The sequence below is a fragment of the Geospiza fortis genome, unplaced genomic scaffold, assembly GCF_000277835.1.
Source record: "Geospiza fortis unplaced genomic scaffold, GeoFor_1.0 scaffold403, whole genome shotgun sequence".
Taxonomy (NCBI): Eukaryota; Metazoa; Chordata; class Aves; order Passeriformes; family Thraupidae; genus Geospiza; species Geospiza fortis.
In genome coordinates, this window is record NW_005054336.1 from 5,071,067 (window position 1) to 5,096,524 (window position 25,458).

The 25,458-nt window shown below is 36.4% G+C and overlaps 1 protein-coding gene across 1 annotated transcript; it reads left to right on the forward strand.

The window, feature by feature from the left end:
• The first annotated feature begins 9,538 nt into the window (after positions 1–9,538).
• Positions 9,539–25,244, forward strand: LOC102041625 (uncharacterized protein DDB_G0271670-like). The gene is made up of 21 exons (XM_005422137.1): positions 9,539–9,604; positions 12,341–12,536; positions 13,420–13,556; positions 13,850–13,944; positions 14,972–15,080; positions 15,708–15,734; positions 16,098–16,133; positions 16,898–16,942; positions 17,929–17,970; positions 18,130–18,171; positions 18,676–18,714; positions 19,393–19,428; positions 20,071–20,109; positions 20,743–20,760; positions 21,314–21,349; positions 22,767–22,811; positions 23,855–23,884; positions 24,113–24,148; positions 24,458–24,505; positions 24,796–24,825; positions 25,104–25,244. The coding sequence occupies exons 1-21, from the start codon at positions 9,575–9,577 to the stop codon at positions 25,242–25,244; spliced, it is 1,257 nt and encodes a 418-aa protein (XP_005422194.1). The 5' UTR covers positions 9,539–9,574.
• The last annotated feature ends 214 nt before the right edge of the window (positions 25,245–25,458 follow it).

Sequence of the window (25,458 nt, forward strand, 5' to 3'; positions counted from 1 at the left end):
AGACCTGTCCAGACCTGTCAGCGCGATCATCTTAGACAGAGTAGTTACTGCATTCCTTTTGCTGAAAGCAAATGTTTGGAACTTAGATGCCCTGATATAATTTTAAAACTAGAGATTCTAGAATATAAACACGTGCTAGAGAAGTCTCAGCTTTAGTAGATGATCAGTTTTAGGTGTGGGATAGGTCTTGCCCCAGTCCATCTGTTTTTTGACTATCTGCAAAACAGGTGAATCTTATAGTTTTAAAATTTAGAATAAATTAACCTGAAAGTTTTCAGAGGTTTAATGTTTTCTCCTGTAGCATATCTTCTATGGTTTGACTTGCAAGAGTCTGCATTGGGCACCTTAGTAGAAATCAGTATTGAGGTTTTTCTGGTAGCAAAGGGTTTACTGAACACAAACCCTTCCACCCAACAAAACCAGGTGGAAAAGAGTAAGAGAAGTGGAGCATTCTGTTCAGGTATTCCTGCATCTAATTTCTAATCTTAACATAATAGTTCCTAATTTGTCATTGATTCAAAGTACTGATACTAACAGCATTAGCATTATTCAGACACTACCAAGCAGAAACATTCACTTTCAATATGTGCTACACATTCCTATTTCAACTCATTTATGATTGAGTTTTTGAAATTTGCTATAGTAGATGATAATTTTTTCTTCCTTTTGGGATATTGACTAATTAGATAATTTGTGTTTCCTGATATACTAGGTGCAGAATGAATATTTTAAGCTGCTCACTCATTGTAAGAGCTCTGGACACCTGTATATCATTAATTAGCCTTTTGTTTTGCTTGTACTGATGTGAATCAACTCACTTGGTGATAGAACTGAAAAGTGCAACTGGCGACAAATCTATTTAAATTACACCTTTTGGCCCTAGTCAGAATTATTCACTTTCCAATGATGCAGTAGTTAGTAGGCCCCAAAATGGTGCTGTGGAATGTCCTGATCTTTAAGATATGGAACCATGAAATGTGACAGGTATGAGAGGATCCTTATTCAGCTGTGTTGCTGTGGACAGATTTCAGATTGCAAAATGGCGTGCTGAAATCATAAATGCTGTTTATCTAGCTAGTTGCCCTGCGTTTGACCAAATATGTGAACATCACAATTGTTCCAAGATCTCATATTTTTTTCTGAACTGTGGCTCTCCTACACACAGATAATGTTTCCTAGAGAAAATTCAGTTTGATTTCTAAAGCATTCTGATTTGAATGGACCAGTGCTACAGTTTGTAGTGCTGCTATGATTGGACTTTATTTCTGCTATGATTGTAATACACACCTGTAATCCTGTGAATGCCATGCTTTACCTTTGAGAATATCTTCTGTAGACAATGATACAATAACAGCTTTCACTGTCTCTCACATACTATGTTCTCAATTGTAGAATGCTTCTGCTCTTCCTTTTTATTTAGTAACACATATTTGGTGAAAGGGAATGCTTGATTAAGTTTTGTTTTCAAGTAAAAAGGTGGCTTCTTATTTCCTGTACCCAAGGATCTTGCTGTGGATATTGGCTATTTACAAACAGTGTATATAAACAGATATATTTCCTTGAGGCAATGTTTTAATTTGAAGGGGGAAACAACACAATGGTCACTGATGTTTTACCAACATTAAAACATCACAATGAATTTAGGTGACCAGTATAAACCCTTTTCACAAATGAAATGAGGATTGACGTGGTGGAAGCAGAAACGTTAGTTTCAAGCTGTTGCCCAAAAATATGTTACCAATCATTTTGTCAGCATGAATTGTTTGAGGTTGTAGGAGATAGCCTCACATTTTTCATGGCCAAAAACAATCTAGAAGCATATTTGATATTCCATCATCTTCTCAGTAAAAAAATCCAAATCCCAGCAAATATAGACAAGAAGAAGAGAGATGATGGGACACTGGGGAGAGGTGAAGCCTTGGGAAATTAGAACTGCTGAGTGTGTGTAACAGTAGATACCTACATCCACAGGGGTGCTCCAAAAAGGTTATGTGGAGCTTTTTAGAGATCCTCCACAGCGTATTCCCATCTAAGAGTATATGAAGGCCAGACACATTAGTTTAAGTTCCTTTGCTTTCCAGAATATCAGAGGGAAAATCAACAAAGAATCAATAGATGTGCTGCTGTCTATGACTGATCTGTCAAATGGTTGTACTAATCCATAGCAAATTTTAAAGCCCATAGGCATTTTTATAAATCTTTTGTAGTCTGATGTTTGCAATTAGAGTCTAACAGTAGAGAAAGGATGTTTTATTTTCTAAAGACAGTGTCTCTTTCCATAGACTTACAGATCATTAAAAATTTGTCTTGGTTTTGGGGTCCAGACAGTGTGCACAGATAACCACAAATGAAGGAGAACACAAATTTCTCACTAAGTGACTCACTTGCTTGGCTAATCTTGTCTGTGTAATGCAGAATTGTGATATTGTTACAAAGGGACTCTCCTATAACCTTCCCAGCAAACATCATCACGCTATTACTGTTTACTCTGACAGCAGCTTCTTTCCATCCAAGAAGCTCAGCAAATTTCACAACCATTAAGCCTCCCAATGAAATAGTTAAATGTCATTATCTCATTTTCTAGATGAGGCATATAGAAATTAATGACTTGTTAGAGTCATACATGAAATTTGTGACAGAGCAAGAAAGAGATGACAACTCCTCCAGCTCTCATGCCTTTTTTTTTCATTTTCAAAATTATTCCTTTATCCCTCAAATAAAAGGCACTCCTGGTTTTGGAACAGATTATAAATAAGTGAACTGAAAGGCTCAGTTATTGAAAAGTACCAAGAGCAGCTCTGTTATTTTCTAGCAATACAATGGAACAACTATGCTATTATTGCCATAGGATTGCTTTTTATTAGAAACACACTAGAATTCAAGAATCCTAGATCTCAATTTGGAAAAGGTGAGAGAGGGGAAGGAGGACCTCAGTGTTTTGATATAGCACTAGAAACCTGGTATGAGCAGCATAGAAGAAATGGTTCTGTTTGATCTGCTATCATGCCTTAAATGTGCTGATTCATCCCTGGGCTTCTCGATTCGGCTGTGGCTGAATCTCAGTATTTCTATTTAAACTGTGCAAAAGTACTGTTTACTGTATGGGTCACATCTGAGGTTCATTTAAGTTTCTTAGACCTAAAGAAATCCCCATTAAGTCCACTAACTGTTCTAATACACAAACACAAGGGAATAAGTGTGAAATTCCTCACATTATTGCTTACACATAAAATACATCAGAGATTTTGTTTGGAAAGCTACTGTAAAAGTGAAACACTTTAGGATGTGTGTTTAATTCTTTTAGATTATTCCTGCTATTTTTTACTAGATACTTACATATTCCCATCTATAGTGTAATACTGTCTATACAGGAGGTATTATGCTATCTGTATGTGTGTGTGTATACATATATATAGATATATCCACATTGTATGGCATGAATTTATGAAACTTTGAGCTGATTTATATTGTATAGGAAAGGATGGTGGAGGGTTTTAAATGCAGGAGTAGAAGTGGGAAGGTTTGTGTCCTGAGAGAAATATGTATGAATCTTTGAAAATAATTACTGCATGTATTTATTGTATGGATATTACAGCCCACCTACTTAGGTTTAAATTAGAGGAGTCCCTTAGTAGGAATTTCTAGCAGAGGTAAAAATAAAGTACAATCTTGTAGATAATCAAGAGCCCTAATCAAAAAGTAAGAAAGCTGGGGATCATGCTCAGCCTGACTCTGACCTGGGCTGATGAATTTTCTTCTTCCAGTCAAGGTTAGGCTGGAAGATGATACTTATGAAATCTTAAAGATGCTGGCCTATGCAGAGAAAGGGGTTGAGTGAACTTTTCAGGGAGTGTCACTGACTGCTGACAAGGACTGACGCATACCCTGAGTAGCAGCAGACTTTCTATATGACCTTGGCCGAGTCACTTAATCCCTCTGTGCCTTGGTTTCCTCATCTACAGAATGGGGTGTAAACAGCAATACTTCCCTGCCTCACAGGGAGCTATTTGCGAGGTGTGTTCAGAGGCAAACAGGAAGAAAGCAGTGGAAGTGTTACTATTTGTTACTGGAAACCTGTACAATATCCAATGCCTTGTTGGTCGTGTCCTGGAAAATATATTATTAACTGGCTGTTTCTTGGGAATTGGATGTTATTGGAAACCACATGAGCCCATCATACCTTCCCTCTTCGCTCTGCATCCTTTCTGATCTCCAGTAGCTGTGCACAAGTAGTGCACAACTCTTCCCATGAAAAGTATGCTTCTTTCCAGGATGACACATTTTCGGCTTCTGTAGATGATGAAACTGGGACTACCCAAATCTACAGTCACATTCTCTTACCTAAGAACAACCTGTATAGATTGACAAAAAGATAAGTAATCTACTTAACCTTTAGTCACACTTTTGAAGGAGTTAATAGCAATTGTTTAAAGTTGATTTTGAATTCCAAAGGAATGTTCACTAGTAAGGACATCTCCCTCTTGGCCTGAGAGATTGAAAGAAACTCTTTGAAGCTGCAGCTCTAGGTATATAAATAACAGATCCATGCCCTTTTTGATGACACAGTGGTGCAGACCTCATGGGTATCTGTTACAGACATGCAATGATATGTCCCCCAAATTAGTCAAAATTCAGTTAGCCTAAGCAGCCAACATTTTTTAATGACTGGGTGTACACCAGCAAAGGGAGTTTATACAATCCAGTTTTGTATCCTATATCTATGCTGCTTTTGACCCAGTACTGTTGGATTGGCAGAAGCTCTAGAGCTGAACTTACATGTCTGAATCCCAGCTGCTCCCTAACGAGTGGACCATACAGGCATAGATGTGCACTGCCTTAACCCCACTGTGCAGAATTCTCTAGGCCACAGGGACTTAGAAATAACCTGTAAACATATTTCAGTGGTACTTGAAGTGTTCTGGATCTATAAATACAAATTACAGTAAAAAAATTTTTCAGTAATACTGATAGGTAATGCATGTAAGAGACACCATTTATCTTCTCCATGACTGGGAAAACAGTGAATTTTCATTGTTAATATTAAGGCTCCAGTTTTCTCATGGACTGCATATCTTGGTAGCAGGATCCCTCTAGTATAATTTCTTCCATTCCATTAACATGTTTAGATTCACTTAAATCTGAATGTAGAGTCTGGTAAATCACTAACAAATGGTAGTCACTGTGGCTTATATGAAGTATTGCATATGTTTGCAGCCACACCCAGGCACTCACCTTAAAAGCACATAGGGACAATGGCACTTGTTAGCTTGCACAATGCATGAGATAACGTGATGCAATGTTCTTAATGACATTGCTCTTGTATGTGCTGTTCATGTCAGGTGTTTCTCCTGAGCAGCACGTAAATGCATGGCACCCATCAGCCCCACACAGTCTTGTTCACCCTCATCTCTACTGGGGCACAAAAGGTTTGGTAGAAGTAATCCATTTGATCATTCCCTTTCTAGTCTTATGGCAAGTCAAGACAAACCTGTTTTTTGCTCACTAATTCTCATGTAAGGCTCCCAGTGTCTTCATCTATCTAAGACTTAGAGGGTGTGAACCATTTTGTTATTTATAGAATTACTTATTTTTTACACAGGTGTTGGCAGGATTTAAATCAGATAGGAAAAGTGCTAACATGATCGAAGACAAGAAATTAAAGACAACAAGGGGTTGAATTTTTTTAATATGTAGGAAATGATAATTTTCACATCTTTTTTTTCACTAGAAAAATGTGGTTTTCTGAATTATCAGAGCGTTGAATGTTTATCAAGAAGACATTTAACGTATTTCCTTGGGAAAGCAAAATATACTATGTAAATTTTATTTGGTTTTACAATTTTTAACATAATTTTTTCAGAAGAATAACACTATATTTATATCTAGAGTTATTTTGAGCAATATGTAATATTACTGTATGATATGTTGATGTCTTTTCAAGATGGGAATCTATTTATTGAGCATAGGAAGCAAAATGTTCCTTTATAAATAAAAAATATGGCAATACTCTAAGTCCTTGGAAACAGGATGTAAATATTGACATGCTAGTATAAGGCAGGAGACATGCTGGTTCTGAAGGAAGACTAAATAAATGTGTCTTTTCATTTAATCATTATTCACATAGTTGTTAAGAATCCTAACCACAAAATTTAGACTAGAATGTTTTTGAAAATAACTCCTGTTGAGTACTCTGGAGTTGTACAAAAAAGTGTACAATTATAACATCTTCTTATCGCACTAATACTGTAAATTGAGTAAGCTGCTTTAATTTGGAGATGAAATGTGGAATATTACAGAAATTTCTCAAATGATCAAAATAGATGTCAGGAGAACAAATTTCATTTCTGTCATTTGTAGGGATTATTCTTGACCGTCCCTGTTTAAGCAAGGAGGAAACAAGGAAAAGGGCAGGGAGAGCTTGGGAAGACACCTGGCACTTAAGAGGAGTCAAGGATGTTCAGAAATAGTTGTGATTTTTTCACAACTATGAAAAATAGTGCGTGGAAGAAATGAAGTTTCTTTCCCTCCCTTCCCACTCACTTTTCCATAGAGTCAGTTTGGAGTACTTAACAAAAGACATAGATTGTTATAAACTCAGCTCTTCATATTTGTAAGAGCACTTGTTATGTACATTTTCTCTGGAATCATTTTGGAGTGGCAGCTGTTGCAACATTCATTGTGTCTAGCACATGTGAGGCATCTGTGCAAAGAGTTTGCCAATTCTCTAGCCCAGGCCAAGACTCAGGAGTATATCTATTGCCTATGGGAAACATCAAAGCAGTTTGAGAAGGATACCAGACTCTGATGAAAATAACATCATCTATTTTACCATGTTATTTATGTATGTATGTTGGCTTTAGCTGAAGGTTTTTTAGGCTTTCTAAGATTTCCAGTTGCAACATAAACGGCCAGATTAAAAATAATCTTTGGCTCAGTTGTTGCAGAGAGCAAGCAGAAAGCTGTTGAGGGTCGTGAAAGTGGTTGGAGGTCCTGATGTCAGTGAGGAAGAAGGAAGTGGGCTAGTTACTCTGATTTGTTTTAAACAGCTTTTAGTAGAAACAAGGTAGTACTGGAAACTCTGCCAGGGTTTGCAGTCCTTTATTCAAGAAGACAGTCTTTTGCTTATGTGAGTAGCTGGCTTCCCCTGTGTCCACCATGTACCCTTTAAAATTTTCACCCACTGCCCAGTAGGTATCCCCTTCCTTTCAGTGTTCTGGGCTCTGGCCTCTATGCCGTGCTCCCTGGCTTCTTCCTAAAATGAATTGGCCCACTGTTGGTGGGACAAATCTAACATGATTATTTGAAAGAAAGACCAGCTAACTCCATAAGGGCTCCATACAATCAGAGATCTAAAAAAAAAGAGGCTAATATTCCCACGGGAATTTGCATTGAAGGCATTCCAAGCACCAGGGAATTCCATGGGCACACAGTGTAGTGTTGTTCTGCACAGGAGTTTCAGTACATAGCAAACTTTGTAATCATGGTTTCACTAGAGTCGGGAGTTTACCACTTGTTCAACTAGTATTTAAATTATGATCTCAAAATTTTCCTTTCACGTGTGTAGACCTGAAAAAGACTTTATTTTTTAAACTGGCATTTTAGAGTACAGGCAAATTAATACAGAATCAGTCTCCTCTGTTTGATTCAGTGGGAACACTGTTCCTTTGAAATAAACTGCCAGCAGAGTGTTGTGTAAGAGGGACGCACATTTACAACTCTCGCATTGTAAACTAATGGTCTGAGTCTTTACCAGCTTATTCACAGTAGTATTTTATTAGTGCTACAACCAACAAAAGCATATTGCTTGTGTTATCTATGCTTCTTTATAACCATATTACCAAGATTACAGCAATTCATTGCCTGACATTTATCTATCTGACTGTCAAATCAAATATTCATGGAGTGCTCACTGCTGCTCAAAGTAGCCTGGAGAAACAGTTCTAATCCCTCTGGTTACCTCTTCGTATCTTCTAGCTGGTTGTGAAGGAGGTCTTGCATTATGCATTTGCAAGATCCCATCTCTTTGGTTATGTATTTCTGGTGTGAGCACTTGTCATTCCTTTACTGTGTAATTTATTTGATGGTGTTACTGGTTTGCTATTGCATTTGTGGTGTGCAGCATGATTTTGTATTGCTATTTATAACATTGGTATTAATGGTAAATTTGGTGGTATAGTAAGAGAAGAAAGATTATGATCTCCTTCCCAATGGATACCAGCAGATAGGAAATAAGGCATTTCATAATGGAACAATATAAATTAAATGCTACTCATTAAAGGCAATTAACTGAAAGAGAATACAGTTAGTTAAATGCACTGAATCTTAAAATTAGCTAATTTTCTTAAAATGCTGTGAGCATTTTGATTTCAAATGCATTTTAAATGAACAAACATTAAGGGATTAAAGAAGGCTCTTATAAACAGTCTTTGGGTTAAAGGATTTCCATTACCAAAGACTCATAGATTCACAAAATTCCCAGGTTAAATAGAATGTGTGTCATATTGCTAAGGTCCTTGAAAATGTTCAGAGGAGGCCAACAAAAGGCTGAAAGTAATGTCCTGTTAGGAGCACCAAAGAATTTTGGGCTTGTCTAGGTTGGAGAAAGGGAGGCTGAGGGGTGACCTCACTGACCTCCACAACTTCCTGAGAAGGGGAAGTGGAGAGGGAGGTGCTGATGTCTGCTCCCTGCTGTCCAGTATAGGACGTGTGGGAATGGTTCAAAGCAGCTCTGGGGGAAGTTCAGAGTGGACATCAGGAAACATTTCTTTATTGAGAGGTTGGTCATGCACTGTAACAGGTTTCCTAGGGAGGTGGTCAAAACCCCAGGCCTGTCAGTATTTTAGAGGCATTTGGACAGGCATGAATTAGACAAATTAGATCCCATCCAACTGAAAATATTCTATTCTATTTTATGTCATTCACCTTTTGGACTTCTCCTAGTCTCTGGTAGAGACCTTGTGAAAATCTTTTGAAGAGTAAAAAAAATGTTAGTTTTGAGTGCAGGTCAGTTGGAATAACTTCAGGTTTTTCCCACAAAGTGCATGAGGAAAAACAACCTAATTAACTCTTTTCTCTGAGAAAATCCTTGGAAGTATGAAAGTCATTAGAATTTTCCAAGTCTTTTCCAACTGTGAAAAAGGAGTAGAAAATGAAAAAGCAGCAGCAGAATACTCCGTAGTAACAGATTAATAAGACTAATATAGAATATTTTACTGGAATTGTTATGAAATATTAGCAAGGGGTTTTTGTATAGCATAATTCTCTTGATTTTAGTTGACATACTGGTTTAGGCTAACAGCCCTCAGAAGCCCTGCCAGTGCCAGATGCCTCGATAAAGGTCAGAGGGGCGTGACTCACCTGTGAGGAGGGTGTTGTCACCGCCAGCTCTGGCCAGGACAGTCCCACCTGTGGTGTCCCAATTTCCAGGTAGGATGCACAGCCGGCCCTGATTGGCTGCGCTGGCTCCCGCCTCGGCACGGATTGGCCGAGCCCTCCTCCTCCTCTGTCTCATCTTCCTGGGCACCAGCACTGCCCGGCTGCAGCTCCTCCGCACTGACCACAGAGCCACCGGAGGATGCCCACGCATCAGCACTTGGTCGATAAGGTGTGTTGCTGGGGATGTGGTGGACAGGGTGCACACTAACTGGTGATGCTTATTCTCAAGGGCTAAAGAATTGTGTCTGTGGCTCATCAGGAGCATCTAGGAGGAGAAAAATGCTCATAAAGAATGGGAATAGAAAGGGGTATACAGGAGCTAGTCTTAAACTGTTGGCAGGATGGACTTGCAAGGACTGTGTTTTTCAAATTATGGAGAGGTATTTATCATATTCACTAAATGCTCTATATTTAAAAGCTTTTAAAACAGCTTTTGTCTCTACTCAGAAGTTTGCCCAAGGCTTTGGAGGAGCAAACCACCAAAGTGACTCTTCCCAAGTCCAGTAGACTTTGAATGCAGTAGCTAACTAGCAGGGATTTAATTGGTGGCCTGAAGACATATTAGAATAAATATGGAATAGGATTCTTAAGGTAGCAGCTCAGGTGTTGGAAAGGTGAGGGCCACATAGGCTCATAGGGAGAAAGGTTTGAATCTGTGATAAAAAAAAATTATAATTTTTCCATCAGATGAAGGAACTGAGGACATAGTTAACTTTTCATTGTTATATCCAATTAGAAGTTTGCAAATAACATTTATTTGCCAGAATTCTCTATGTTTCTATTTTATAAATATTTAATTTTTGTTTTTTTACATTTTTCACTAAGAGAATATAAAATATGTAATGCAAGGTAACATGATTGCATGGATTATGTATTGGAACTCAGAGCCCATGGAAGTTTTCTGCCTCAAGTCTGGACTTGGAAATTTTTAAGATGCTAATATCTCTCTTTCTCATCTAAAAGCTAGTTCCAAAAGATGACATGATGAGGCTCTTAGAATACCTCTTGAATTATTAAATCAGAGAGCTGATGCAAAGAGAAGGCATCTCAGCCATGTTTCAACTTGCTGTACTTGTATTTCTGGCTCTTTTCTAGCAAGAAAAAGAGGAAATATTTCAGACTGGCTTTCTTTCATGGCAGAGTGCAGTTCCAGACAATTTTCCAATCCTAGCTAAACTAGGACTTTGCGCTTTGAAATGGAACATCTAATTAGAAACAGACTTTTTTTTTCCATCTCTCCATGAGTCAGACAGAGATTTCAACAACACACAGACTGGTTCATATTAAATCACTGTTTACCGCATCTGTTGATATAATAGCACCCACATGCTGTATTTAAAACTTAATTAGAGGTGGGCCACGTCAAAATCGTCACAAGAGATCGGATAACCGCGCCCAGCGTGCTGATACCAAAACATGATGCTCACCGGGATCCCATTAGAGTGACACTTGATGAGGCTTTGGAGAGGTGCAGTCTTCATCTTCTTTAGAGACGTGATAACTTGCATCTATCACTTTCCTGGTTGGTGCTCTGAGTAGTTGTGACACCTTGCAAACCTTCATCATCCTACTTGGAAAGCTTTCAGCATTTCACAGTCACCTGTTTCATTATTTGTTGACTCAGTGGCTTTTTTAAAGTTGTTAAAGTTCAGAGTTAAATTCATGAATGTTCAGAGTTGTGTATTTTTCCCCTACTTCTAGATGCTTCTGTTACTTATTTCTTTAGCACATACAAAACCAAATGATCTTACACAGTTATGCATGGATTAAGATACACAGGCAGATGGTACAAATTGAACATATCTCTTACATTGTGTTTGAAACGTTTTAAAAAATCTCAAGTAAATATCTCCATTCTTCCTGTTACTGTGTGTTGTGTCACATGAGGCAATCCTGTAGCAGACAGCATGTAAAATAGCATTATTAAAGACTTCTGGAGATTGAACAGCTGTATCAGCAATTTTGTAGCTGGAAGAGTGAGTTGTTCATAAGAGTGAGTTGTTCAAAGCCTTTTAAGTATGTAGTGCTTATTATTCAGTGCCAGTTGAATATTTAGATTTTGAACATGGGCTGAAAAATCTATGTTAAACACCTGAGAATACTTTTGGGAAATGTTTCCTTTCTTTCTTGGAAGCAGTTTACCATCATTGGAAGTGGACTATAAAGAAAATACATTTTGTCTTCCTGGACAGTCCTGGAAAATTGGACTTTCATCTTGTCCCTAAGTTATTTTTTGTGAATTTCTGTACTGGTTATAGTTTCTTTACTGGTTATAGTCATTCTTTACTAATAGGAAGCATGCAGTAGCTAGTTAATATTTTTAAAATGTTTAGAAGTTCCAGAGGACTTTGCAGAAATCTTTTGTTAAGTCCTTCGGGAAACAAATATTTGAAAATCTTTAAGAGTACTCCAGGGCATTTAACTAGATTTCTTGTCCCTTGAAAGTGAGAGTACGGAAAGCAGTCAAAGAAGAGCATGCTAATCACATGCTCTATATCTACAGTTTGAGAGAGCAAGGATTCCCTCTGAGTTCTTGCATAGCCAAGGAGCTGAGCTAAATCTGCCAGTGCAACAAGGAGGAACTTTGCTTTAAGGACTTTTCTAGCTACATCAAAGGTGTAATGCAGCAGACATGGCTGTTAATGGATTGCTGACCTGAAAATTTAAACTCCCTTTAATAATTCTGTATTTTTAAATTATAATATTTGTGTCGCTTACTGCACTTTTCTGCCAGTGTATATAAGTATTTTATTGTAATTTTTTTTCTTCAAAATACATGAGTGCAAAGAAAGAGCAGCTTTCAAGGCTTACTTTGTTTCTTGTTCTGGAGAAAAGCTGATATTTGCCAAATATGGCAACTACTTAAAGAAGTTACTATGACCTGAATTGTCTTTTTGTTCCACAGATGAGGAGACACTCCTGCTTTGCTTTTTTGTTCTGTGGGATATTTTTGCCTGGAATCCTTGGTTTTCCACAGACAAATACCTCAATTGATTGTGATTCTCTGTTGCCAAACTATGAAGTTGAACCACAGACATCTGCACCGCCATATATTATTGCTGTGTCTTTTGATAACTTTGAGCCAGGAAATGAAGTCCAAGGTAAACAATCTGAATGATATAAAATCTTTGTCCATGACTTCCAGAATTACCAATCTTCATAAAAATCCCCCCATTTCCCTCTCAGTCTAGATAATTTATTTTTTAACTTCAATCTTATTCATATATACCTGAGATATTATATTTTATGTTTTATATCTGTATGGACATACTTGTATAACTGAAAATGCATTTTTTCTTTCTTTTTTCTTTATCTAATAAATAGATCTTAACTTTATGCTGTAATTTTTTGTGACAAAATTGAGTGGGACAGCTAGCCAAACTGGACTAATAATTAGTTGCTCGTTAACTTTGATTATTTGCTGTTGAATCAGGCCTCTGCAATACAAAGGGATCCTACTGATTAGTTCTTCACATGATGTCATCCTACAGCAAAATAGACATTCAGGACGCAGTATGGGACTACTTAAGAGTGATGCATTTTGAGTCACTCTTCTAAGAGCTGCATCCCAGATTTTATCACATTGCAGGAGGTGGAGCTATTGTGGCTTAAACCCCCTTTTTGTTTCCCTAATCCCAAATTGCTCTCTGAATGGAGCACCTTCACAGCAGGGCCACTGCTCTTTTGGTAGAGCAGAATTCCTTTTGAAATTGTCAGTAAATCATAAATTCCATGTTACTTTAAAGAGAAGCACCTTTCCAAATTTTTTCCTTTACCTTTATTGTCATTCCCCTGATAATTAAGAAAGGTGTTTTAAATGGTTTTCTTTTTAGAATTGTACAGGACTTAAAGTAATTTCTGCACTGCGCAGAATTCTGCACAATGCAATCTTGTGCCTTGGAGTGAAGCAAATTGCATGGTAAACATTTAGGCAGTTTTGGTGGTGTATGAAATTTACATTTCTCAAAATGCCTCTTTTCACAGTAACTCTAGAAGCACTTGGAGATGCTGGGTTTAAAGGATTTAATCTACAAGCTCGAGAAATAGATGGAGATGTTCCTATTGGTACTTTTAAAATTACAGATCCAAACACTAAAGGCTTGGAATGTCATAACATGACGGTATGTGTGTGGTCTTTGGAATACTTACTGGAGCTTGGGTTTCTTTAAAATAATAGAAGTAAGGATCTTTTTTATACAGCAAAGCTATTTCTTCAGTAGAGTTTAAAAGATTAGGTTTTCTCAAGAACTTCATCTATCCTTTATATGTGATATGAACCTGATATAGAAATTCACTGGCTCTTTGTAGCAGGACGTCAGTGTTACCTATTGTAGTAGAGACAGTTTCTGTAATAATATAGCTAAAAATCACTCTTACATCTTACATAATCATATGTACTTCTTTTTAATTGCAGAATTCAGCAGTGAGTAATGCCAATTCAGATGTGAAACAGAAGGTTACAACAACATGGATTGCTCCACATGATGTTAGAGGAGAGCTTCAATTTATGTAAATAGTTGGGTTTTTTTTCTTTGCCTTGAAATTTTCTTTCTATATTGAGATAGACCTGTGCTGCTATTTGAGATATTCTTGTACAACTTAGTTTTTTTCATAGTTTGCCATAACTTCACACTATGTTCATTAAATTATTTCCATTTCAAGATATAGTTGTTATAAAAGTTAATGTCCTAAAGATCTTAATATATGTAAATAATTCCATTAAGCATAATGTTATTAATGGATCTTCAAGTAGCCATTTTTTACACTTTGAATTCTTTAATTACAACAGCAAAAATATATGAATGTAACTCCTTCCCTGAAAAAATGAAATTCCGACCTATTCACTTTTATCTTTCTTCATTTTGAACAGTGGTAGAATAGTAATTTGATGTAAATTCTTCTGATATAAATTTTAAAATACATCTATGACCTATGAACTAACTTCTGAAAACATGAGAAGACGTATTTAGCCTACTTCTAATGCTACATTACTTGCAGATGTGAACCTTGTAAAAACTCCACCTACTCTAACAAATGCATGCTTGAAGTATATTGGAAAATACCTAAACATTCAATAGCTTGTATTGTTTGAAGTGCAGATTTATGATAGGGCCGCCTTTCCCTTGCTTCATTAAATCTTGAGGAATACCAAAAGCAGGCAAAACAATACAAAACCACAATTGCTTCCACTCATTATTGCCATGAGAATCAGTTCGCCATCATAGAGGCAGATTGTCAGAGCGTCTCAATTCTTATGGACATTTGAGCCAATGCTCCTCACTGGTGTCAGTGCTTCTTCAAACAGTGTCTATCCCTCTTCTGCTTGTTCCCAGCATCCGTTTGAGTTATCTTCAAAGTTATTCTGGATGATAATACAAGCCCCTACAAGGAAAAGTATTCTGTGAAACTTGTACCATATACACTTAAAACCAGAGCACAGTGGATATTCTTGGCTGGGGGCAAAGAGGGACAAGAGTTTATTAGTATTTTATAATTAAATACACTGACAGAAAATAAATTATTTTGTTTCTTCTAGTGCAACTGTTGTTCAAAATCTAGAGAACTTTTGGGTTGGAATTCAAAGCAAAACTCTCACACCTACACATTCTGAGTCAGTTAATGCGACAGGAAAAAGTAAAAGGAAGGTAAGTTTTAGTGTATTTGAATGATACAAATTAATTCAGTAATTAAAGTATCTTTGGCTTGATACAAAATATACACTTGTTGTCATTTATTTATTAACTGAGACAAAGTCATTAGATGTTTTCAATAATTTTAATTTAACTGCCTAATCTTCTTATAAAAATGATGAAAAAAATAAAGTTAATACTCTTTTTCTCCTACAGAAATGAAGAAAGTAATAATCTATCTGTCAAAACAATCCATGTCTTAAAGCAAAAAAAAAAAAAAGAAAATAGAATTGGTTATAGAACTGTACTGTACTTCTGCTGTTCTTAACTGCTGCCTCAGCCCCTGGGAGCTATAACTGCAGCATCTTCTTGAAAGGAGTTGGTTACATTTTTTTTGCCAAGAATTATGCTTCTATGAAACATATAAACATTGGCAGCTCAAGTAAAGAAAGTCTCCTCAAATCTACTGTATTGGACTGCAGCAGCAGTGATTTATATGAACTTGTGATGTAACCAAGAGTGAACACCTGTCTTAAATCTCTCTGTTCACCAAATGTATTATCTGTTTCCTACAATAAGCTGCTTTTTTTTTCCCAGTGAATAATTTGGTAACGCTTCCTCTTTTGTTTTTTTTCCCCATAGCTTATGATAGAATTAGAATGTAACAAGGTAAGAACAATTTTTCTTCAATTTCCCAACTTCCAGTTACTTCAGTTTTAGAGTTCTTCTACTGGTCCAGTTGTTTCATGCTTGTAGCATGAAGATTCTATTGTACCATTCAAATTACTTTCCTAGCAAGATGTCATTTATGCTTTCATTTTTTTATTCAGTTTTGAATGTATTTTTATTTTGAGTTAGTTAACATCAGTTTGCAGATGAGATTGTTAAAATGTGTAATATATAGTCAGCAATTAAACACTTGATTTCTTTACTCAGACCATCAATGTGAATTCAGTTGATTTCCTGTTTAAAGTAATTTGATATTTTTATACCAATCAATAAACAGTAACTGGAAGCTGTATTCTCTTGCAGCGTGGAGGGACTTACTCAACAGGCCGATGCATCATGGTAAATATTCCTTCTCCAAAGACACTGACATGCTGCTAGCTGCCCAAGATCCCAAGGCCTAGTCAAAAGCTGCTTCTAGATATGTCTTTATCCCCCTTGTAACTCAATTTAATTTTCTTTTTGTTAGTTTATCTTTTTTGATTAAAAATCCAAAACTGTATAAAGGGTTGTCAGCCTTGTTGCCATTTCCTTCTGCAGATTCTCTCTGCTAATCTGTAGTAGCTCTATAATAGAAGTTTTCTTTTTTCACTCTTTATTCTTAGTGTTTTCTTGCTCTTCAAGATCACTTATTTACTTGCCTTCTGCAAATCATGATCTAGATATAAAATATAGCTATTTGATTTTTCCCCTTTGAAAACTTTCACTGGCAGCTCAGTGAAGAAGTCTCTTTTCCTTCTTTGCTTTTTTACAGCAAATATGCTCATGATTACATAGTCATATTAGTAAAAAGCTTTCATCTGCTTTTTAATGATTGTGGTGGTGTGGATCTCCTCCTCAATGATGGACATCAAGTGTGTGAGGTCAAATAAAAAGGATGCAAGCAGAAGAATTATGTTATTTATAGCAGCTGGATTGGCACAGTGTTGATTATTTGTCTTGAAAGATCTCTGAAATAATTTTATTAATATCAGTGGAATGAAGTAATAGAAAACTACTTTTTGGGCTCTTCCTTTTCCCACCAAGTAGAACTTTCTTTTCTGAAAATCACTTTTTTAAAATAATTTTTCAGCAAGATATTAAATACCAGTCTGGCTTCTTTTCAGGTTGGACCTTCCAGTTCCTCTCAGAGCAGCTATTCAGGCAGTCAGGTATGAGTCCCAAATTCCAGCATTTGCATGTTTTCCTTCAGTAACCTTGAATGACTAAAATTCTGTAACATGAGGTGATTTACTGTGCTGAAATATCTTCTTTGCTAGTTAACCCAGGATGGCAGAGGTGTTTATCCAGCAAACAGTGTGTTTGTACCTGGGCTAAATTCAACTACCTCCACTCTCTTTAACTCAATAGCTTGCTCCAGTTTAATGTCTGTATTGCTTTTAGTACTGGACTGTATTTGCAGTTGAACATGTGGGGCTATCACTGTCTAGTTAGCCTTTTGAAACTTCTGGGGTATGCATGTCTGCATTGTCACCACTTTCACTTCATTCATCACAGCAATGTATGTGTATAAAACCAATGTATATTGGTTTTTAGTTGACTATCTCCACTACCATTAATATGCCTATTTTCTCTTTAACTCTTAGATACTTTTGGGTGAGTCTCCAGTCTCTTGAATTGAGATTATCAAGGACATATTTCTTACTACTTACTAGTGGTTATATAAATTAGTGAACTATCTGGTAATATTCCATTTCTTCAATATTTACTGCTTGTAATGAATTACCAGATACAGAGAAATACAAATTATTTTGATACATATGCTAAAATCTGGTTTTCTTCCTTGTATTTTTAAAATATATAATACATATTCTTTTCTAAGAGTTGAGTTTCTCATCTTGTTGTATAACTACTTGAAGTTTGGTTTTTTCCAGTAATATTTTGAAAGATTTCATGACCAGTGACAAAGCTGGTGAAACCTATATGAAATAGAGATGATGTCTCACACTAAATTAGAATTATTATATAGGCAGTGCCAGTGAACTGGTAACCTCTTTACTTGCTTATCCCTTGCTTGCATATGCACATTGTCAGCTACACAGCTTTTCATGCTGTAAATAGCATGGCATTGGGTTTTTTCTCTCTTGCCCATTTGAGTTTTTTATATGGAAATAATTGACTTCTGGTTTTATTTCAGGGTGGAGTAGTCTACACAATAAGCAAGAGTGGATGTGGCCCTGTAAGCACTATTTTTACATTTTCTTTTTTGTCCCCAGCATAACTATATTCATAGTAACTCCTAGCTTTCAATGGCATTATTTAATGACTGTTCATGTGGGAGTCTCTGCTACAAATGGAAAATACTGATGAGAAATAACTGGTTTATTTTTTGTCTTAGGGAGGTGCTGCTGGTGCATATGGCCTACACGCCTGCAGAGATGTAAGCTGTTTATATATGTTTTTACTGATTGTCTCCTACTAGGCTTCTTAACTCATCTCTTTATTGAAAATTGCATGTGATTCGGTTCTGTAGAGTTATTGAAATCTTCCTAAATATATTCAGAATAATACTGTTAGCTTGAGGTATTATTCTGAACTGAAATCCCAAAATTAAACGATGTTACACTGCCAGTTCAAAGCCTAATAATTTATGTTTTAAGGTGTATATGTACACATAGGTGATACACAATATCACCTAGTAGAAACCATTAATTTGTTTCCCTACTAAAATGTCAGAATTCTTACTGTGTAATGCTTTTTATCAGGTAAAATTATTTTCTTTGGATATTTTGGAATATTATTAGGGATTCTTTACAATCTTTGCATATTAATTCTTTAATTAGTTTCTACTGTCTGTCTCATTTATTGCTTTTTCACATGAAAACAAATTAATAATTAGCAAATTATTGTATAAATAAATACCTGATTTATATTTTTATTTCAGAGTGCATCCTTATCCAGCAGTGGTCTTACTTATGGCCAGGTAACTGTATTTTCCAACATGTTTTTAGCTTTCTAAGGTATTCAAAAGCTAAGTAGTTATGCCCAAATTTACCAAACAATAATTAAATTTGTGGAGGGGGAGAAAGGAAAACTCTCTTCAAATGATTTAGTAATGATCATATCTGGATATAACTTCATCAGATGAATTACATATTTGGTGTTTGTTGCTGTATCCTTACTTCTATTTTCCATCAAAATCAATTATATTTATTCTATAAGTGGACACCCATTACTTTTACTACACTTTTTCAAAAGTCAGTGCTTTGTTTGATGGTTACTAAGAATTAAAAGGTTGGGGTTTTTTTTTGGTTTTGGGTTAGTGTTTTGGATGAAGGTAGAAGAGCTTAATTTTTTTTTCTTACCGATAAATTTTTTTTCCTGCAAACCAACTTTCAATTTGATAAAATATTTGCAGCTTTTATACAGTACTTACTCTGTAAAATTAGCAAAATAATTGGACTTTTTAAAACAATGTAAACTAGTTGATTCATTGCAGCTATTCATTTATTAACTGCCAATACATTAATTTTCTTCAGATTTTACTTCTTTTGGTACTTCACAAGTATCATGTTAGTATAATATTCTTGTGGAGAATAGTGCTGTAGTTAATTTGCCATACATTTACCTAAGCAACAAATGAATTCTGTATTTTTTACAGTCTGTCCCTTCAAGCAGTTCAGATTCCAGTAAGAAGGTAAGCACTCCTGTTCAAAGGGAAAAATTCTTACAGTTATAACTTGGCATGACTCCTGTTATTTCAGTCGAGAGTTGTCAAGGCTTTAATCCAGATTGATTCATATGATTTGGTTTGGTTCTTAGAGTCTGAGAGAGCTTCTAATGAGAGAACATTAACACAGCAGAAGATACAATTATTGCATTTGGCTTATTTTGGGGTTTTTTGAATTAACTCAGTATCAAGGTTTTTTTATTTTACAGCATAATACTGAATAGAGACAAAATAAATTTATATTCTAGTTTGGGGTAGAAAGTTGAGGATCAAAAAAGGGCGCACAGTACAGGCAAGTAGATATGGTATAGGGCAGGAAATCCTGCTTCTGCCTCTACACCTGTGTCATTATGTGGTTTGGAGAAAATTGTTTATCTGCTTATACTCTTGTGTAAACTATGTATAAATAGTTTGAATAGTCATTCTTTGCTTGGTGATCTGCCTCAATTTTTTTTATAAAAATGCCATTTTATAAAAGGGACCTTCCGTAGCATTATTATCAGAGTTTGTAAATTTACACATTTTAGTATTCTTCATTTTTCTGACATATTTAGCAGTATATAAATAATCTTTATGGTAAGTAAATAGCTTCCTCTGGTTTCTCCATAGGTAGTGGTCGTTGCCAACAGCAACCCTTTCCCACCTGTGGTAAGCTGTTCTTCTCTACACATTTCCCCTACAATATCTTTGACCCAAAAAGCTTTCAAATATTAATATTTTTAATTTTAAGAAATATTCCTGGAGACAATTTTTTGGCAGGCAGGATTTACCCTATTGTATAGCTATCTTCAGGGAAGGTTTGTTACAAGATAGGTACAAACCTCATAGTTCTGTGATTGCTGTTAATACTTGCAGAGACAATGGACTAGCTGCAAACACCAGGTCTCTCCATCTATGCAGCCTCTTGTTCCCACATAATTTTGATTTTCTGTTTCTATTGCAATTTTCTTCTCTAAGTTTACTCCCATTCTCACTTTTAAATTATTACATTTCCACTCTACTTACTTGGAACGAAAAGTAAGTTTAGCCTTCAGGTACTTGAAGTGAACTTTTATAATGTAATATTTTATATATGTTGAATTTCTAATAGAACATGTTATTCTAACTTGAATAAAAGTTAAGATGCATTTATTCTATGCCATCCTTTTTATATCATTCTTTCACATTCCACTATGTATTGCATCTGAAATATGAGGGCCCCTTTCCCCTTTCTCTGTTGCAATATTCTGTTTGGGCAAGCCCTTGTGCAAAATAATGAGAGATTTTTCTGTTTCTTTGCAGCGTCACACCTTCCCTCAGGTAAGAATACTTTTTCTTTTGATTCCTATAGGATCATGATAGTTCTTATGGGATCAAATCAGTTGTCTCAGGATGGCGTGTGCTACTCTTGCACGTTTGTCCCCCATGCCTCAGAATTCAGCAAAAAAAAAAAGCCTGGATGAGGAAGTGGATCTGTGTGTATTGATATATGTGCAATGCAGGTGACAGTGAGACAGACTGGAGGGCTGATCATGTCTCAGCTTCCTTCCCCACCTTTGGAAACCCCAAGCTGACTACTAGTGCAGAAAAGTCATGCACATAACCTGTGCTCTGCTGCTCTCCACAGAAGATGTAAAAGTAGAAAATTACTTAGTAGGGTCAGTCTGCCTCCCCAAACCTTCAGAACTCAGAATGAACTAGTTTAATGCTGGGTGTTTAGAACTGTTACAAAGTACATCACACATACAACCTTTCCCTCTAGTCTCACAAACAAAATACTTCAAATTAATATTATCTGTTTAAGTGTATTGCATTAAACAAGTCAATTAAATGTGCTATATTATGTTTCTTTGTTTCTGGATTTTTTTTTCAGAGTTTGGGAAGCTCTGCTACAAGGATCATAGTACAGGTAGACATTTTTTTCTCAATTACACTTGAATTTTTAATGAAGATTTGCCTTAGTAAACTAAGTAATAATTCCTCTCTTAGCGAACACATAAGTGTGGATAACTTAGAGATATCTTAGATGTCCACAAACTACAGTGGTGGAGTAGGGCATTTCCGTGACTACAGCAAAGGGCATATCTTAGCTGGTTGCTGAATAAAGACTATTGCAGCTGTTTTCTACACATAAAAATTTTAAAACCTCTGTATGCAAATTTCATTGTACTCTCAAACTTGGCAAAATTTCACCATCTCGATCTGCTCAGGAAGGAGGATGGAATTCCAGAACTAAAGCTTACATGTTACTCAGTATCAAATCAAATATAAATTGCAACCTGCACAGTTTCATTTTCATTTAAACAGTCCATTTTTTAATAGAAATACCCAGTTCAGGATTACATTTTTCAAATCCCACTTTTAATGCCTAAGATGAACTGTTGTTTTTTGTAATGTTGCTTCTTGATAACCAGGCACTTGGAAAATTGATTGCAGTCTAATCTTATTACAAGCATTATTATAAAGTGTTATGAATATCATTCAGACATATTTTTCTGTGTTCTTTGTCATTTTAGCATCCATCCCACTGTTAGTCAGTCCATTAGATGCCAGTCCATCAGACTACAAAAACAAATTCTCACTTTCATTGAAAGAGCAGTAGCAGGTTACCCCAGCTGAAATTTGTCTTTCCAAAACCATTGCTTTCAAAATGTACAGCATTATTTTCTTCCATGACTTGTGGTTAATGCTGGCAAAGAAAGGAATAAGATTTCCTTGTTATTTTATTTCTGACTTAAAATGTACAGTGTTTTGATTATGCAGGTTAACTGTTTTCAATGTGGAAATATAAAAAACTTTTTGTTCCTCTCATAATCTACACTTTTTCTGGAAATCAAAATATTTTTTGCAGTGGCTTTTCCTTATGTTGAACTTTAACTAAAAAATTAATTTTTAATTTTTGTCTTGGCAAAGCCTTTGTCAAAACCTTGTTGCGCTTATTAATGAAAAAATAATTGATAATGTGAATACAAATAGAGATGGGTTTAAGGCAATTTGTGAGGTACATTTGAAAGGCAGAATTATTAACTCACTTCAAATAACACAATATGACACAAAGGTATTCTACATCTATACATTATAAATTAATTTTCATTAAGAAAATCATATCAACATATATAAATACTTTTAACACTTCATTTGTGTAGGATTTTCATATGCATTTTGTAGCACATGGAGATGGCATAAAGTAAGAAAAGGTGTAATGAACTCTTTGTAGCTTTCAAACTGTCTAGTAGATAGAAGGACAGAATTGGTTCTTGAAATGGCTTAGTGCATAAGCAATCCTCCTTAAAAATAAATAACCTTTTTTTTTTGTTCCTGTGTAGAGTGGACAAAAACAGCAAACCAGCAGCAGCAGTACTTATATTCAGGTAAGTAAACTTCAAAAGTGTCATAAATATTCCTATATACTTCCCTAAAAACAGGGCCAGCACAACTTATGAATAGATTATTTTCTGCATTTAAAAATGGATTTCACAGGTGCAGATATTTCTATTTTCCAGGCTTTTGTTCATGAAAATGCCATCTGATATTGGTATTCAAATGATTTTGGTTTTGATGCTCACAAATGCATTTCCATGTCAAGATGTATAAATATTTTTAACACTTTGCCATTTGATATTGGTATTCAAATAATTTTGGTTTTGATGTTCACAAATGCATTTCCATGTGTGATGGATTGGCATGAAATGAGTGTATTCCACTCAGAGCATAAGGGTCAAGGCCCTGAGAGGAAGCAATTCTATGCTCATTACCACACCACTAGCCCCATACTGCTAGATTCAGAGCCCATGTATATTAGACCTCAAATTCCAAAAGTTTTTTGGAATTTGTAAAGTTGTAAAGGATAGTTGCTGAGCCATATCAAGAATGATGAAAAATCAAAATCATGGAACTATGTGCAATGCCTTCCAGCATTGCTTAAAGCCATGAAGATAAAGCTGCTTGTGTAAAAAAAAAGAAAATTGAGGGAATTCTACAAAATACTCACACAATGGCATCATAAATTATTGCAAACTAAAACTTGAGAATATTCATAGTATGAACTCCAGTATGAAGGCTCTGTAGGTCTTCCTCCTCTTGGGGGCTGGGGATAGGAGGGATGCAAAAGTACATCAATATTCTTTGTAGCACTACATGCAACCAGAAAACTGTTTCAAAAGGGTAGCTATGGGATTTAGGGATTAGGGCCACAGGGAGGCCACTGCTCAACATCAAGAGTATTCAATATGCACAAGGTTGGCAGTCATGGCTTCTGATGGAAATAGGACACCCTGTTGCAGGGCTGTTAGCATATTGCTCTGTCTCCTTTGTGCTTTTTGAGAAATCCCCACAGAGCTGCATTTCTATAAACATTATGCTCTTTTAAAAAGGCTCCTTGTCCCAGTGGTAATTATCTTCTCTTTATTTAAAGGGTTCCCAAGGCAGCCAGATCTATGGCCAGGTGAGACTTTGTTGCTGAAATGTGTTGAGCTTTTCTGTAGGACCCTCTTGTTTTTTTACCTTACTGATGTTTTTGAGTGGTCCATGAGTTTCTTTTGTACCACTGAAATACCATGAAGGAAAAAATAACATAATACAGAGGAGCTTTAAGAGGAAATGGACTTTTGTGTTGCTGCTGTACTAAGACAAAATAGCTTTGTTTACAAATGACTTCTTACCTTCCTTACAGGGCTACAGACCTCAAGGTGGCAGTTCCTATGGCCAGGTAAGCATCAGTCAGAATAGAGCATGTCAGAAATGGCTCTATGAAGGCACTTAGCAAGCCCTCAGAATCTGAACTTTAAAGGACATTTACTCTGAAAGTGTCAATTCACACTCAATATCTGTGCAAGTGCTACTCATTGATCTGGAATCCCAGTGTGTGAAATCATCACTCAGCATCCTCAGGAGAGCCAGGAGATGCCTGGCTCTGCACTCTGCCCTCCATGGCTTTAGGATGTAGTTGCTTGCTGTTGCTAATGCAGGCTGGACCCCTTACTGAAAGGGAAATAACCAGATGGTGTCCTTGTCTTAGGGTGGGCCAAGTTTCTCAGGCAGCAGCAGCAGCAGCTCCTATGGCCAGGTAAGCAAACTGGCTGCTCTGTAGAAAGTTCTTCACTGGTCTCTCTATGACTGGCATGACTGGAAGACTTTTGAGAGTGATGTTTCCCTTGGCAGTCTGTGCCTCAATTTGGGCCACAGCTTCTGCTGGGAATAAGACAATGTGCTGCACAGATACACAGCTGTTCTGTGTCCTCTGGCATAGGAAGAGCCTTTTAGGGAATCCCACAAGCAGCTGTTATTGCCATAGATACCAAGCTCTGTAAAGAAGCTTCTTTGTCAAGGTGGTAATTATTTTCTCTTTATTTAAAGGGTTCCCAAGGCAGCCAGTCCTATGGCCAAGTGAGAGTTTGTTGCTGAAATGTGTTGAGCTTTTCTGTAGGAGCCTGTCCTGTAAATGGGCTTTGGGACATGGGTGGTTTCTTCCTTCTCAGTGTTTCTGAGTGGTCCTTGATTTGGTTTGTGCCACTGAAATACCATGAGGAAAAAAGTAACGTAGTAGAGAGGAATCTTTAATGGAAATGGGCTTTTCTCTCTGGTATTCTGTGATTCTGCTTCTGCTGTGCTGGAACTACACCTACACAGCTCTTTTTACAACTGACTCCATGCCTTTCTTACAGGGTTCTCAGCCTCAAGGTGGCAGCTCCTATGGACAGGTAAATGTTAGTTGGAATAGAACATTTGAGAAAGTGAATTGCCATTGCCCTGACAAGTTAACTAATTTTAAAATATTCTTTTTTCAATTCACATTGAATTCTTAACCAATGTATCTCTGAATCCATTTCAATGGGTTTTTTTGAACACGACCATTGTGTGTTCTTCACTGGTCTCTCTATGACTGGCATGACTGGAAGACTTTTGAGAGTGATGTTTCCCTTGGCAGTCTGTGCCTCAATTTGGGCCACAGCTTCTGCTGGGAATAAGACAATGTGCTGCACAGATACACAGCTGTTCTGTGTCCTCTGGCATAGGAAG

Coding starts and splice junctions, on each gene's coding strand:
- LOC102041625 (XM_005422137.1), top strand. CDS start 9,575: ATGCCCACGCATCAGCACTTGGTCGATAAG. Junction 17,971..18,129: donor GCAAGAGTGGATGTGGCCCT/GTAAGCACTATT, acceptor TTTTTGTCTTAG/GGAGGTGCTGCTGGTGCATA. Junction 24,506..24,795: donor GCAGCAGCTCCTATGGCCAG/GTAAGCAAACTG, acceptor CTTTATTTAAAG/GGTTCCCAAGGCAGCCAGTC.